The sequence below is a fragment of the Pantherophis guttatus genome, chromosome 4, assembly GCF_059756535.1.
Source record: "Pantherophis guttatus breed Tessera chromosome 4, ASM5975653v1, whole genome shotgun sequence".
NCBI lineage: Eukaryota > Metazoa > Chordata > Lepidosauria > Squamata > Colubridae > Pantherophis > Pantherophis guttatus.
This window is the reverse complement of record NC_142066.1, coordinates 49,630,801-49,648,317: the sequence shown is the minus strand read 5'-3', so window position 1 is coordinate 49,648,317 and position 17,517 is coordinate 49,630,801. Positions and strand designations below refer to the sequence as shown.

Below are 17,517 nucleotides of genomic sequence, written 5' to 3'. Positions count from 1 at the left end.
TGGGACAGAGATGATTTCATATTGGGAGTTTAAATTGGTTGCATGAAATCAATGGCCTTTTTAATGAGTCTGAATCAAGGGGTGGGTAGGGGAAGCATTCACATGACATTATAAGGATTGCTGGGGCTAGTGACGAGTGCTTCAATGATAAGACACGATAGATGACGTAGTGGGGACTTTATCCTGGTTTGTTAATTCAAGAACCTGGTTTGGAGAATTCTGTAAGGGATCTGACATCAAAGGAAACTAAATATTTACTAGAATAAGAAAAGTCCGATAAATAATAGGACTGTGTGGTGAATCAGATTGGCCTTGGGATATGTGGAAGTGGAAATCTAGTGCCTGCCTGAAGTTTGAACCAGACACATTTTTCTTCTAAAATCACCTCTGCACCTGCGATGGATCCCGAGAAAAGAAGTGGCTATGTTAAAGAATTGTAGTCTTATATTTACACAAAGCAACTTTTTGGAACAAAGGCTAATAGGAAATGATAAAGTCACTTAAGTGAGATGGGCAGTATAGAAATTTAATAAATAAAATAAAGAGGAATTGTACCCCAAGGTTTTCTGAAGGCTTGTATTTGCACCACTTGCCAAATGACTACCATGTAATATTCAAATGGACAGATTGACGAGAGAAATATAATAGCTAAGTTGTAAACTTGTTCGCCTGGCATTAAATTTGCTGCTCCAGTCTCTCCGTATGACATAGAAATGAGCAAGTCTTACCTTCAATCTTATAAATAAGTAGCCTGCAATAAATATATAATTAAAGATACAGTAAATTGGTAGAGACTTGGAGAGTTCTGTCTAACCCGCAACACATTTACCTTTATATCCCACCCCCAAATGGATATTTAGGCATATGTATGTCTAAATAAATAATCCAGTAAAAAGAGCATGCAGGAAACTTTAACAGTCGGCCTTGAGTTTTTAATTCTCACAGGCTTTAAAATTGATTTTTAAAAATATCCATTTCATCAAACTATGTTGTGTATATCTCCCCATTTTACTTATGGAGTCAAAAAAAATTGCTCTTTGCCCCCAACTGTGAGGTACAAGAACTTCCTTCTTCCAATAGCTCACCTCCATCCAATGCCAGATGCAGTCAAGGGTTGTCATTCTCCCTATTACTTTTTTGTGCCGTATTACTCATTGATCTACCTACATGCAATTCTAGGTTGCCTGAACTAACAAGGGCCTAATTATAGTAAAGGAGTGGCTTTCCATCAATGATCTGTTCCTAGAATGGGCAGTAAAATACTACCATTCTTTGCTTGCACCATATGAATAATAGCAACATCCACATAATGAGGCTCTTGTAGAAGTGAATAAGTGAAATAAAAACCTGAACTTTTAATTCATTGTAGAAAGGTAGTCATAATGTGAACAAAGAGGTTCTTTATTATTTAGCAATATATCATTTATTTGAATAAGTCTCACAGCAACTTGTGGGTAATAGGAATTCATCAAATGGCCCCCAGGAAAGTGCTATAGAAGTTTTACTCAAAGGTGTGTTTTCAAAAGACAATTTCCTTGAGGAGAAAAACATAGTCCAGTTTCCTTTTGAAAATGCACCTTTGAGACAATCATGACCTGGATGACCGAGAATCTCCATAGACATACAAGCTTTAGTTTGGAGTTGGAAATTGTGTGGTAAGACCACCTCATTTTTACTCTAGAACCTTGAGACACACTTGTAGATCAGAATGTTCTCAATCATGTTTTGTTGAGTTCCAAGTATGAGAATGGGGTGGGATCCATCCTTTAGAAGCCCTTTCACACACCTGTTGCTCCAGTTTTAGAAGAGAAAAACCAGTCTGCTAGCACTGAGCACTCCGCTTGCTTCCAGATATGTCCCAAAGGAAGGTCCAATGTAAAAGCAAAGTAGGGGCTAGGAGATTGGATTTCATCTCTTACAGCTTGAGGAGCTTTTAATTAGAAGATCCATCAAATATCTGGGAACTGAAGTTGCCTGTTTCCCCCTCTTGCTTAGGATGTTACTTCCTTAAAAGTTACATTAAGGAAGCATTGGCATCTCTGCAGCTGGACAGGAATGTTTTGTAGATCAAATTCATAGTTACCAATTTTGCAAATTCCTCTTTATGTTTTTCTTATGATCTAGTTGACCTATTCACTGAATAAACAATCCGCTTTCTTGAAATGGAGTTAAATCTATGAAGAGAGCTCTTTGGAAACAGAACAAATTCTTTCTTTCTTAATTTTTGAGTCACAAGAAGATGGCATTTTAGACCCAATTATCTGTTAATATATTACCTGGGTTCAACACGGGGAGGTGGCCAGTTTTCCCACACTATGCTCAGTCTGTAATGTAAACACAATGAAGATAAATGGACGTAGCTGCATTCTTCTGACAGTTGCACTGAAATCTGACTTTAGATTTTGCTGTTGTTATTGTTGGATATAGTTGTGGTAGAATGAAAACAAAACCCTGCTAATTGGCTTGGAATTGGATGTAGCATCTCACAGCAGTGCCTATCCTCATCTTTTCATTTGTTTGACTGGAATGCTTATGCCTGAGAGAAAAAAAACAAAACAAGAGAGAGAGAGAGAGAGAAGAGAGAGAGAAAGGGATGAAGGCAGGAGAGGGAGACAGAGTAGGGAACTGCCAGGAGACTTTTGCACAGAAAATCCTTGGAAAATTTATATAAGTACTGTAAAACTAACCAGATTATCCTTTGATTAGCTGGTAAGATCCATTTATGAAACGGTCACAGGCAAAGCACCAGAGCAGTATGGGATTTTGTGAATTGAAGTCTTAAAGATGCCGAAGTTGAGAAACACTGCACCAGAGGGAAGATGGCAGCAGGAAGGCATCTTGATCTTGCTGCCCCACACCGCATGCCTCTTGCCCTTTTATGACCCAAAAACATCCACCGACCCTTTCACTAGGAGGGACCATTCTTGCCACCCCTGCCATTTTCTTTTTTTTTTTTTGGAGTGAATTAGGGCAAAGACATGAACCAGAGATAGATTGTGAACAAAAAAGTGGAATAACATGCCAGATATAAAACTAAAAACATGTAACCATGTATTGCTTCTTGTAACAACTTCCCCCACCCCCTCACCCCCAAATACAATTTATGGCTCATCCTCAGCTCATAAATTTGAAGATGAGATGATGTAATTTCTGGGTTTAAAAGTGATGTTCCCGTGGGACTCTTTAAAGGCAGAGACAGCAATATTCGCAGGAAAACATGATTGAAAAAGGATGCATTGTTATGCAAATGCCACCATTACCTATATGTTATCTATCTTGATGCCTGACCCCAGGATGTCATTCACAGTATTTACAGTACATGATGATGTCACACACTCTCAGCAATGGCTTTCTTTTTGCTTCCCAATCCCTTCTCCATCCCATAGACAAATGTTCGCTCTTGCAATAAAGTAGCATATATCATAGTTAATAGGTTCCTTCAGAGCCAAAGCCGTGTTCTATCTCTGCCCGGAATAAGAATTCACCTCTGGCTTCTGGCCACATCTACACTTCTAGTGAAGCTGTTTTGCAACTGCTCTCAGTTAGATCATCATAAGCATGCTAGTTTTATTCTCCCCTGGAAATAATTTGCATTCCAAGTATGTTAGACTCAGTGTGGATGTTAACACTGTCTAGTGATCATATGCTCATCGAGCAGTCATTAGGGAGCTTTGTACTATATAGAAAGTGCTTTGGTGTAGATCTTGCTGGAACTTATAAATAAAATAATGACATCCACACGGGTGGGTATAGTGGGCTCTCACACAGCCAGGAAGATGTCATTAGTTAGCAGTAACTTCATTGTGTCTAGCTGCAGAACTGCTCTGAAAAAAAAAAAAAATGGACAAAAAGCAACCAAAATGCTAAAACAATATGACATTAGATTTTTCAGGGTAAGTCTGTTTCATTAGATACCTACAGTATATTGTGAGATTCAAATATGCACATATTTAACTGAAGGCATCGGTGGAAATAGAAGACACTGTGGTTTGAAGAAAATAAAATGCAGAAGATGCAGACAATGATAACTGCACTCTTATTTAGGTCATTTACATTTACAGTCTGTCGAGTGGCAAAGATACTACATATTTCATTGATCGGTTGATAAATATATGTAAGCAGAGAGTCTCAGTATTATTTTAGGATGAGCGTTACAGAACTTAATAGCATCATTCATAACATGAATGATCTATTACTTATCTTCTGATGTCACCTATGCCATTGTTTAAAAGTGCTCTTTTACTACATTCTGCATAGGACACACAATTTCTACACAGAAGACAAATGTGCAAATAATTACCCCATAATTATAATTGCTTGAATCTTCTGCATTTAGTTTCCATTTAACCTCACCAACTACTCATTCTAGAAATCTATATATAATCTATCTCAATATAATATTGTAGAGATATTACAAAATATAGTCCATAAAATTTGTGTGGTTTACTTTAACAGGCTAATTGTGCATATCCTGAACTGTAAACTAGCCATCCATGTTGTGACTTAATATGTTGTATGAATCTAGTTTATGTGAGTATTTTACATGTATTGTGCAAACCAAAGATTTGGGCCCAGTCAATGGTCTGCAATATGACTTATACAACCCGCCAGAGTTATCATTCTGAAAACTGCTAAAACATTGCTCATAAATAGCCTAAAAGGACATATTTTGTTTTGAAACTCTTTTTAATGCTGGTAGTTCCCAAGTTGAAGTAAAACATCCACAGAGGTGGAATAAGCAGAAATGACAGTTCATCCCCTTCCACAAGATCACCTTTAATAGTGCTGTTAAGAATGAGGAAGCAGGGCAAGTCAAAAAGGTAACTGGACCCCACCTCCCCCAATCCTGGGACACACATATGTTGCATTACACGCCAATCTAGACAAGACAGTAGCTGTATGGCTAACTAGTGTCAATGGGGCTGGTGCGTTCGTGAGTGCCTGCATTTAAGAAGTGGTCTATAATGGTACGTAAGGTGAGCCATTCTATTTGAGCATGCTCACCTTGGTCATCAAAGATCTGGCTCACCCAACGATTTGACCAGAACTTTTGAGACCTGTCACATTTAGCATACAACAAAAAAGAATGGTGACCCTCAAAAATGGACCATTGCTTGTTTTTAACTCAGCAGTGATGTTGTTAAATAATGGTAAACTCTTGAGCAGGAAAGTCTGTGCCATGACCTCCACTTTTGTTGTGGCAAAAGAAAAAAAAGAAAAAGGGAGCAGTTGTTGGATGGAGACATGGCTTGCAAGGAAAAAGAGAGACTGCCATCAAAAAGACTGGCATGCAGACTTCTTTTGTGTAACTTGTAGGCTGTCTATGAAAGAATGGTTTCTTGGTCATCACACTTCTCCAGTTCAGAAACTGAGATGTGTTGTCCGCTGGTGGAGATAAATCTTGCCCCTTCCTACACCCTCCTCCACTCATCCTGGTAGGACAGGCTGATGCAACTGAGTCCATGAAATCTTTCACTGATTTTGACAAGAAGAGAGAAAGAGAACAATTTGATGCATAGCAAATTCCTCAGTGGTTTCCCCCACCCTGTTAGTGAGCCTGAGTAGGATTCCCTGGCTTTTGTAGGTTCTGCCATCCATAGTGTTGAGGAAGCAATTGTCAGCATGCAATTTCTTCCAATGTGCCAAGTGTTGTCTGCAGTGGGACTGTCACAGTGTGGCTCGTGGGATCAGAGTGGTTTGACAAGGGCTCACACGTGCTCTGTGAACAGAAAAAGGAAAGACGACCAAAGAAGAATAAGTGGACAAGTCCATTCTTCAAATCTTACCTCAATTAAGAACTCACTAAATAGTTTTAGGCAGTCATTTCTCTTTCGGTCTTAACTGTCTACCTCCAAGATAATAGTATTGGCATAGCTTTCAGAGATACAATGTTGAAGGAGTTTTGCTATGTTGTATAAATGCAAGGTATTATTAAAATCACTATATGGGGTTTTAATATCCTACTACAACAGGCCAAAAAGACAGGAATTTCAAGGATATAAATAGAGCCGATTTCCCATTTATATTAAGCTACGCCTCTCATATTTTTCTCAAGTTGTGATAAAATTCAGATCTGATGGCTTCAACACCAGCTACTCCTCCCCACATTCCAGTCAGGGTTTATTTGCTTATTGTCTTGATTGTTTAAATTTTATGGAGAATGTAAAAGCTTGCACACTATTCTACAAATTCTGACTTGTCCTAATAAATTGCCTAAACATGACGGTTCTCAAAATACAAGCGTGTTTCAACCTACCATTTTCAAATGGTGAATCCTGAAAGCCCCAAGGAAAAATTCAGAAAGGGTTTTGATGGCTGAGGGAATCACATTCTGTATTTGTACGGACACGGCTTATTAATGACACAACATATATTTGAGCGAAAATGCATGAACGCATGCATTTAAAATGTTTAAATCTTGTTCATATTGGTATGGGAGTTACAACACTTCTTTAATTTATCTCATTAAAATCAATGGAATGTGAAAGAATTTAATTTGGGCTAGGTTTATATACACCTATGCACATGCACATGCATGTAGACACTCACACACGCATACACACACAAATGAAGACAAATACCCGTGAAGCTTGATATTGGAAACAATTACACTTTGAAATTTGAAATAGGATTCATCGGGGGAGGGAGAGAGTATAAAATTTTGAAAAACATTTTTTTTTTAGGATTTCAAAGACTAAAGTCACATGCCTTCTTAAATCCAATTAAAAACACTCCCAAATAAAGATTGAATTGTGTTGCAATTGTTTCCTCATAAATGAATTCTGTTAAGTTCAATAGAACTTACTCTCAGATAAGACGTACACAAAATTACAATATCCAATTTCACTGTTTTTGTTGCATAAAAAGAATCACTCTTTGTAGCCGATAAGGTATGCTTAGAGGGGCACGGTGGCCAAGCGGTTAAGACGTTGGGCTTGTTGACCGGAAGATTGGCAGTTTGAGACCAAGTACAGTGTGACAGAGTGAGCTTCCATTACTGGCCCCAGCTCCTGCCAACCTAGCAGTTCAAAAGCTTGTAAATGCAAGTAGATAAATAGGTACCACTTCGGTGGGAAAGTAACAGTGTTCTGTGTACCTTCGGCACATAGTCATGCTGGCCACATGACCACAGAAGCGTCTTCGGACAATGCTGGCTCCTTGGCTGTGAATCGTCGGAGATGAGCACCGCCCCTTAGAGTCAGACACGACTGGCAGGGGAAACCTTTACATTTACCTTTTAAGGTATTCTTAATTTCTTTCTTGCAATGATGACAACTGTAAGATTGCTAAAGCCCTGCCTATAACAAATCAGGTTGTTAGAAGAGGAGGGAAAGGAGCAGGAATATTGCATCTGGGCTGTAAAAATCCAGACAACCAATAATGGCAGCAAAAGGTTAAAATTTTGGACCTCTGATAATTATCTGGAGTTTTGCACACCAGATTTGGTAGCCTACCGAAGAGACATATGTATCTCTTTTTCCTTTAGGATGCACTTAAAACAAACAAAACAACCAACAATAAGATGCCTTCCCAATGAAAGTCAACTCTTTTGAATAAGGCAGACTTCTAACGAATAGGCTAATAAAATTATTTTGAAATAGCTGTTTGTGAAGCAATAAGATAAAGTGGTCATTTTAAATCATGTGGGCACACTTCCGATCTGCAGCATTTATTTTGTTGATTATGAGATCAGTTACGGTAATTGAAGATCGTAAGGAAAGCCTCATTTTGGAATTGGAGGTGGAATTAAATAGCCATTGGAGTTCAGGGACTTGATTTAAAAACTCTAATTTTTAACTGTTCCTTTACTCCTCACCCATTTCCATATTGCTAACGTTTCTACCTCCTCTAAAGCCCCTCAACAAAGCTGTCTGAATGTTCACGTTGGTCAATCTCAAAAGCTGGCAACATACAGGGAACATCAGGAGCTAATCAGGTTTCATCGTTTCCCTTCAAGGGGAGACTCCAAAGAATATCGTGCTATTGGTATCTAATGCACTGAGCAATAATCCCCCTCACACTTGTATAGCCACTGTCCATGAAAAAAAGAAATAAAATAAATTGTATAATAAACAGTAAGCATTAAAAATTTCCAAAAGCTTCCTACATGCTTTGCTTCCATTCCTCTGTGACATTTAAACCCCCCCCTGTGAGCTGTGAAGGTGAAATGTTGCCATGCCTGCAATTTTGCAATCAACTGGAAATGGGGGGAGGGGGGAGAGGGGGAATTTTAACTAATGCATATAAGGAGAAACAAGCTTCAGGCATGGAACTTCTATGGGGGTGAGGGGGAGCCTAAGACCCAGGGCGACTCAAGAGTTCTGCCAATGGGAAAATGTATTCCTAACAAGTTTTGCAGAGTCTTAGTAATTCAAATTTCCAGTTTTGAAGCAATTTCAAATAAATCATAGGAGTATCAGAAGAAAAAAAAAGAGTCAGCTTGCCTTATGAGAAGATGGTATGGAATCAATCAGGATCAGAGCTAATCACAAAGTGGTGCAAAATGATAATATTGAATGGCTCTCAGGAATCCACCTTTTGGAAGGTTTCTTCATTTAAGTAGCATTACATAGGGCAGAAATGGGATCTATTATTCAGAAATCCTTGCCAAGCCAATGCAAGTCAACTCGAGATCTGGAAATAAAGCTATCCAGTGCTAACTTCTGCCCATCCCTTATTTAATTAACAGATGACCATTTGCTCCAGGGCTCACTCAGAGCTTTTTTGTCAAGCCAGAAGTCAATCTGTACAATGTGAATTTAAAAAAGGACCCTCTGAGTAAATGCAAATGACTTTGCCTTCTGCATACGAATAACTACAAGAAGCTGCTGCATCTGAGATTGGAGGGTAAACTACTGAAGCAGAAAGCATAAACTCGAGGCCCAGTGCCACTCTGTGCAGAAATTAAGGTCATCTCCCCTGCCAGATTGAAAATAGACTCTGCCAAGGAATATGCCAATGTGCTATATGTTGGCTTCTGCTCTTCTGAGTCCTGGCAGGGATGTGGGCCTACTTACCACATTCTCATCATGGCTTCCTTCTTCCTCCTCTGGGCCAAGAAGATCAAACAGTTTCTCTTTGATCAGCTAAAAGAAATAGGAGAAAGGATAAGATTTTTAGTTCCAGTAAAAATCTGATACATCCCAATCCTCTGACAGTAGAAAGAGAGGTCCTCTTCTTTACAGAGCACTGTACTGGATTAATTATTTATTCTTAATCCATGTAGTAAATTCAGGGCACTGAAGCCTGTTTGCATAAGAAGTCTGATCCAGTACTCTTTTTTTTTTAATTTAAAATTTTATTCAGCTTTGTTCACCCAGTTCTAAGGCTGCTCTTGCTTTCTTAAAGCCTAGAAATGCATTTTGTTTAAAAATAAAAAGAATAATGCTAAAATTTAATGTTAAAGTTGTAAAATTCTTCTTTCCATACTGCAATTCTCATGAGTGCAATTTTCAGCAAATGATTATTATCTTAGTTTTGGATTACTTTCCAGACATAATTATATTGATCTAACCAGGGGGGGGGAAAGGGGGGGGGGAGGCATTTTTCAAAGCCCTGCGTCTGAATTATCTCAGAGAAAGGCAGATGTTGCAAGGCAAACCTGTATGCAAAACAGGTTCTCTTGCCAAATTCAACCAAGTGAATCACGCTATGATTTTCTAATCTGTTCCCAGAAACTGCTTTGTTTAACAGGCCCTAAACTGTATGCACTGGAGAGATCCTACCCCATACCATGCTTGAGCATCCAACTAACTGCAGTCCAGGAACAAGACCTGAAAATAGATACACATTTTTTTGGACTAGTATTTATTCATTTTTGCTTCTTTTGCCTTTGCTTGCAGGGAAAAGTTTGATGCCAGCCAAACCTTAAATTCTACTTTTCATTGGGCTGGTTATATATAGTACGGTTAGGACATTTTGGCTACTGGTATATCTTACCCCAACCCTAAACTGTGTCTTTTTGAGGATTCCACAGTATGGAGAGAGCCAGCCATAGATGTGGGAACCAAGATCCCAAATCACTTTTTCCTTCCAAGGTTTATTTGTTATTAACTTCTTCTTTTGTTAAATTTATATCATACTTTTTCTCCAGGATCCTAAGCAATGTATAGCACACTCTTCCACAAGAATAACACTGTAACATTTGAAAGGGGATTACGTCTGAGTATAAGAATCCCTGCTTTTCATAGAGTAGATTCCAGGCTCAAGTCCCATCATCTCCATGCAGAGAACTCTTTTATTCCGTGTGGACAATAATGAGCAAACTACACCGATCACACTTGTAGAAACAAATCCTTTGAGACAGCCGGTGTGATGTTGGCATTAAGTTGCTGCATTGCAGATTAGGAAAACCCAGATTCAATTTCACCCCAGCAACATAATCTTAATGGATAACTCTGGGTCAATTTTTATCTCTTTCTCTTTCTCTCTGCAAAATCTGGCACCTCAGACGGGGAAAACAAGAGAAATTCAACATGAGGGTCGTGCTATTTGCTGTTGCTGGTGATGGGCATCCAGAAGAAGCAGGGAAAACACCCCCAAGTCAGCAGTGTTAGCTTAGAAAACAGGCAGCAGTTGTGGTATTGCTTTCTATCCATGCTGCAACCCCTCTCCCCTTAATCAGTGAGTGTGAGCAAATGTTAACAGCTACCAGCCTATCAAGGCACATGCTTTCTTATAAAACTCTGCAAAAAGGAGTGGATAATCCACAGGCTGCTTAGAGCTCCTGGATACCTTTTCCTGTTCTCTCTCTGCTTGCCTTTGGACAGATGCAATTTTCTGATGCCAAATGATGAAAAGCAAAGCAAAGATAAAAGCTGCTTAATCCTTCAGATAAGTTCAACATAGTCAAAGTTTTCATAACAGCCCCCATCATCACTTCATCCCAAATCAGATGAAATATTAGGCTGTGGTTCTGCCTTAACCACTGGAGTGTGTGTGTGTGTGTGTGTGTGTGTGTGTGTGTGTTGAGTACCCAATTCAATGAGTTTCAAAGTGATTGAGTACCAAGGTACCATACCTCCCCCACACGTTCATATTAACATAAAATATGTATTTAATGTCTTACTCAGGTCTTATTTTTAGCTAAATTACATTAAAATGCATACTAGTCTCTCTGTGTGGAAAGAAATAGCATCAGGATTTGTGCTACCCTTCTGGACTCAAATATATTCAGGAAACACAGATTCCAGAGCTTACTATACTATTGGATCAAAGGCCCATGGATGAAATCTGTTCTTGCATCCCCTCGGCATGAAAATACATGGCCATTGGACTACATTATTCGCTACCTCAGGGAAAGGGCTGCAACTTACCTCATAAATATAGTCAAATACTTCCAGAATAGTGAGGATACTAGCACCAATAAAAAGACCCATCTGACCCCCAATATCACCTGGGGAAGAAAGGGGAAAAAACAGAAATAGACATTTTAATCTTTTATTTTGGTGCACATCAAAGTTAATTGCTGGGACTGGGAGGCCCTATCTGGAAATAAGGCCCCTCAGCAAAGTAAATTAAAATATATTTTGAGCATTTTTATGCTGGCTGTAAAGAAAAATATTTTCAATTATAGCTGTGTAAATTCTGCATCAATTGGCTCCTGAGGCAAAATCAAATCCACTCTTCTCCTCTTCATCAGAGTTTCAACTTACTTGCTCCAACATTCTAGAGATGATCATTCCTGTTCCTACTCTTATTCCTGTAGTACTTCACTCTTCCCCAGTTTAACAAAGAGCTAAACTAAATTAAACTGCCAGGTGCTTGAACATAATGACTCATTTTAACAGGTCAAAAGCCTATCCAAACCAAGATCTCAGTGTATAGGATTGCCATAAGGTATAGGTGTCAATTTAAAAAAAAAATGAATGAGTTGGATTAAAGAAAAGAAGTAATAAAAGAAAAAAAAAACCCTACAGCTGTTGTAGAAGTGTATGCACACAAACATACAGCCCTTCCTCTTTTTCCTGCCATTATCACAGTTGATCTCTATACAAACAGGAAGAAATCTCTCTGTTTATTGTTTAGAAAGTAAAAGGCTTACATCTCCATGACAACAGGGGATATGATTAAGTGCAGCCAACAAAGGCTTTGGACATACAAGCCAAAACTCAAAACTGTCTTCTTTTCACCCAAACCACTTGCAAAGTTTGGGATATGACTTCCTAAGCCAGTATTTATTAGGTGGATGGACGGTAAACCAGAGCTTCTATCATGGCAAATCATATTTTCTCATCTTCTTCAATATTGTTTCAGTTATTGGTTCTATGATTTGAGGTGCAATCCCATACTTAGAATACCTAAATAAGGGCCAGAGGATCCAGGAAGAGACTTGATATATTAATGGAAATCCGTATAAAATAACAAATATTTCAAATACTGTATAGCAACAGAGAGATATGGCTCTGTAGGAGGTTAGCACCCACCCCTTTCCTGGAAGAGTGAAATATTTTGGGAAATATTAAAAAGGCAGAATATTATGTTTCCCTGTATGAGAAATGGAGAAGCATGTTTTTAAAGACAGAGCAGCTCCCACCTTCCTGCTCCCACCCTTTTGTTAACGGGTCAGAGGCAGAAACTCAATCTTTGTCAATGGACCTCATCTGCAAGACAATGGGACCCATCTAGGACAAAACTCACCACATGGCACCTGGAAAGATTACATCAGCCAGCAAGGCTAGCTAAGACTCCCAACCCCCTGGGAGTCTGATAACCAATCAGGATACTCTTTCTGGGCCCCAGGAAGTTCAAAGTCAGAGAGAGCATAAAATCCAAAAACTCGCTGTATCTGCCCTTTTTCTGTCAGGAACACAAGCCATGTGATCCTGTCCACCATTAAACCATCTTTCCAAGCAGTCTCCATGTTTCCAGTGTCTTTTTCTCCACTTGGAGCAGAACCCAGGATATTTCTTCCAACAGCTCCTTTAAGAGATTGGTGCAACTCTGTATAAATCCAAGATCTGATGCAAGAAACTTTCCTGTTTTGGATTCTAGTCTCACCTTTCTTTGCCTGCTTGGCAAAAAAATGATGTTGTTTCATTTTTGTTTCATTTTTTCCCTTTATTGTTTCATTATTTTCTAAGAACCGTAGCCTCCTTGCCATCTCAAATGTGCTTATTGGGCCTTAATTAAGAAAGCTTCACATCAAGACTGGATAAGGCCCAACAGAGAAAATAAGAATAACGGGCATGGCTGATACTCTTCTGACAGATAGATTTACCTTGAATATTTAAAGTGGTGCAAGCAGATAGATCTTCATTTTCCAATGTTCCCATTTTCCCTGCATAGACTGGCATAAACTTCATGTATGCATACTATGATTCTGAGCTGGTGGAATCAAGATTTTGCTGAGCTCGGCATAAGATAAAGGTAAAGGTAAAGATAAAGGTTCCCCTCGCACATATGTGCTATTCGTTCCTGTCTCTAGGGGGCGGTGTTCATCTCTGTTTCAAAGTCGAAGAGCCAGCGCTGTTCGAAGACGTCTCTGTGGTCATGACTGTGGCCAGCATGACTAAACGCCAAAGGTAACACTGTTACCTTCCCACCAAAGGTGGTCCCTATTTTTCTACTTGCATTTTTTTACATGCTTTCAAACTGCTAGGTTGGCAGAAGCTGGGACAAGTAACGGCACTAGGGATTCGAAATGCTGAACTGCCAATCTTTCGATTGACAAGCTTTGATACTTAGCCACCACATCCCATAGAAGCCTCTTAATAATGCAAGTAATCCTTGATTTATAACCATTTATTTAGTTCGAAGTTACGACAACACTGAAAAAAACTGACTTAACAATGGGACCTCACACTTATAACCATCATAGCATCCCATAATCATGTGATCAAAATTAAGTACTTTTGATGATTGCAGTGTCCCAGGGTCATGAGGTTGCTTTGTGACCTTTGCAGCTGGTTTCCAACATGCAAAGTCACTGGGGGAGCCTTTGGATCCACTTAATATAGATGTGATTCACTTAACAACTGCAATGATTTGCTTAACAAAAGTGGCAAAAAAAAGGTCATAAAATTGGCCGTGGCTCACTTAACAATTGCCTTGCTTAATAATGAAAATTCTGATCTAAATTGTTGTTGTGTGTCGAGAACTATCCGTAGACCAGAGTATAAGCCAGAGATGATAAAGGCTCTTGGATCAGATTTATTCAGTGGTCAAAATAATAAGGAGAGCCATTGGCATTTCTTAGGGCTTGTTGGGTTTGTCTATCTTTCGCTCTCCCTGTGCCCATGTTGCTTTGTTTCTGCTTCCTGTTTTTCCTCACCAACTGACAGGAGTTCCCTGGGATTAGCTCATGGGGCTGAACTCCACATTGCCTACAAGTTTCAATCGTGTTGTGTATATGCACAGAATATTTACTCACCAAGTAATGCTGCCACTTCATATGCTTTCCGCTGCTCAATGGTCTCATAGTTAAGAGCTTCGAAGAATATATCCAGTACAAGTATATTCTCCCTAAGGAAAGAAAACAGGTAGCCCAGAGGACATCAAGACGAAGCAATTCATTCCTTGAGAGTAAGTAATTGGTGGAGAACATGCCAGTGTTCCCTGTGTTGTTGAACTGAAATTCCCATTGAACCAAATCATTGCTATAATTCAAACAGTACATATATCCCATTCCTCCCTTATAGTTTCTTGATAACCAGAACATTCACTCTTCTCTTATCTACCACTTTTTCCTGAATACTTGTTCCAAGTGTGCAAGTGATTAAGGATAAAAGCTGTTTATAGGCAACCCTGATTCCCTTGGAGAAGAAGGATGCCACAAAGTCCCAGTAAACAATAGACATGCCTCACTACGTTTGATCTCCCTTCTCAAAACTGGCACTTTCCATATATGCTGGTGCTATAATTCACAGAATGCTTAAAATTACAGTCCTACAAAATTGTACCAGCTTGGAAAAGGCAGCCCGTCTTTCTGTTTCCCACAATAAACAATGATATGGAGGCAGGGCTTTGAAGGCAGTAACTCTCTGAAGCTATTGCTATTCTCAAAACTGATAGTCAGGTGCAGACTCTAATGAACCTGGAAGATCCATGCTAATAATTTTACCAATGGTCTCTAAAATATAGGGTTTGGGGGCTGTGGATTTTGACTTCGCCATTTGTATAAAGCTCCTTGGCTTCAAGGAATATTGATTGCAAAAATAGCCTACCAGGACACAATAATTGATTATAGGGACTAAACCCAAGATACAGTGTACAGTGTAAAATCTTGACTTCCAATAAATCTCTTCTGAACAGTACAAGGATAGAACTTTTGCATTTTTCATCAATCTAATTTACTGCTTGTTTTGACTGTGTACCTACTTCTGGATCTCCTGACCTTTAACTGGAGACTTTAGATTGTGTCTTGTTCTACCTATGTTTGATTAGGCACTTGCTTCTAGCACTGAACCTTGTTTGATACTCTGGAAACCCTAAATTTTTCTGATTGGATTTCTGATTCCAAGTCCAGTTGGATGGCTTATTTAGTGGCCTTAGTAGCAAGTAACACTTCATTCTTCTGAAATTCTGAAATCTAACAAAACTGAAAACTGATACCTGAAAGAATCCCAAATGAACAAATCCTAACTGATACTTGACAATAACACCATAAGTTTTGTTATTACACAATCTCCCTTTGATTTACTTTACTTCATAAAATAATTATTCCACCTCTGTTTAAACCAGGATTACGTACGAGATATATTTCTCTGACTTGTTAAACTTCTTCTCAAGGTATTTAGCTGAGGTCTTGCTGGGGATCTTAACCATGGACAGCTCCTTGTTGTAACGGGTCAAATTGCATGGGGTTTGGCACTCACAATAATCATTTCCTTTTTCACCGAGAAGCACTGTAAGGCAAAGCAAGAATCAGGTAGGTTGATGAGAGTTTAAGATAGACCTGCATTATCTAACATGATGTCTTTCAGTTGAGGTTGACTATAACTCCCATGGTCCCACCCAGGCTATATCAGAGGGGTTATATCAGGGGTGAAATCCAGCAGGTTCTGATAGATTCTAGAGAACCGGTAGCGGAAATTTTGAGTAGTTTGGAGAACCAGAAAATACCACCTCTGGCTGGCCCCAGAATGGGGTGGGAATGGAGATTTTGCAATATCCTTCCCCCAGGAGTGGGGAGGGATTGGGGATTTTGCAGTATCCTTCCCCTGCCATGCCCACCAAGCCACACCACACCCACCAAGCCACGCCCACAGAACCGGTACTAAAAATATTTGGATTTCTCCACTGGGTTATATGCTCATGAAACTATAGAATATGCTTTTGGAGAAGGCAGATTTATACCCACACAATAATAGCTAGGCCAATGTCCCAAGAATGTTTTATGTAACTCATGGCAGAGATAGCTAGGAACCTATTGTTCTTCCTTCTGTTCACCAAAGACGTTCATTGAAGTTCTATTGTTAGCAATCATAGCTAATAAAAGCCACTGATAGGGTAATCCATTATGAATTTTCTCCTTCTTTTAAAAAGTCTATCAAAAGTCCAATTTATATGCTGTAGTGATAGTGAGCTTGCTGCCAGAAATAGACTCACCCTTCCTTGGTGGGTTGTTTTTTTTTTTTTTTGCAGTAATATATGAGAACTTGTTCTTGATTATACTCCATGCTCAGATGTATGTAACTTTAGAAATGAAACAGAAATTTACAAATTGTTCCATGTTTAATATATGTATCAAACTCAAAAACATCTGATTCACATTCAGAATGCTAAATGCTGAGTTTGAAACAATTGCCCTTATCATTCCAAATGTGTGCCAAGCTCAAATTTGAAATATCCCAAGCTTAAAGCACTCCATTTTGAGTTCAACATGCAATGATCTGATGTCAAAGGAACAAAATCAGCTTTGGGAGGTTATAGTGTTAAGCAGAGCTGATGAGTGCCTAATCCTTTCCTTTCCTACCCCAGAAATCATCTGCCTTGTGGAACAAACCACTACGTGAATAAAGATACCATAGAAGAATGAAGAATGAGTGAGATGTGAATCTAAATAAATACTATGTTAATACTGCAGCTGCCCAGAGGTGTTCACAAAGTTGAAATGTCAAAAATAAAATCTTGCTTTTGAATTCTGTCTTGATGAGAATTCTTTACAGTACATGTCTGTAGAGATTCTCAGTCATCCAGGTCATGGTTGTCCCAAAGGTGCTTTTTCAGGAGGCAACTGGACTTTCTTGTTTTTTCTTTGAAAACATTTCACTTCTCATCCAAGAAGCTTCTTCAGCTCTGACAGGATAGTGGGGAATGGAAGGATTTATATTCCTTGCAGACAGCTGGTAATCTGCATCCTTTTAGAGAGTCTTTGAAGTTCTTGGAGGCTTATCTGTGTCCTCAGGGTCACCTGAGCAGTGCTCCTGGTTCCTATAGTCTGCATTTTTTTCCCTCTGGAAAACCATTCCTACTCTCACACCATTCCAAGGGTGTTCTCTACAGTTCTCTTTTAGCTATACAATTTGGGATGAACAGTTAATTTGGGCACTGCACATTTAAACATGAACTTAGAGG

General features: G+C 39.1%; 1 protein-coding gene across 6 annotated transcripts in view; it reads right to left on the bottom strand.

Annotated features, from left to right (window-relative positions):
- Positions 1 to 4,667: 4,667 nt before the first annotated feature.
- The window catches only part of ASIC2 (acid sensing ion channel subunit 2), a 567,697-nt gene continuing 554,847 nt past the window's right edge, over positions 4,668 to 17,517 (bottom strand). For 2 of the 6 annotated variants that reach the window (XM_034415694.2, XM_034415695.2), the window contains exons 6-10: positions 15,692 to 15,845; positions 14,372 to 14,463; positions 11,316 to 11,395; positions 9,018 to 9,086; positions 4,668 to 5,719 (exon numbers count right to left, since the gene is read on the bottom strand). In XM_034415694.2, coding sequence (XP_034271585.1) covers positions 5,618 to 5,719; positions 9,018 to 9,086; positions 11,316 to 11,395; positions 14,372 to 14,463; positions 15,692 to 15,845 — 497 coding nt within the window. In that variant the 3' untranslated portion in view covers positions 4,668 to 5,617. The other 4 variants (XM_087892130.1, XM_087892131.1, XR_009622569.2 and 1 more) reach the window with 3 other exon arrangements.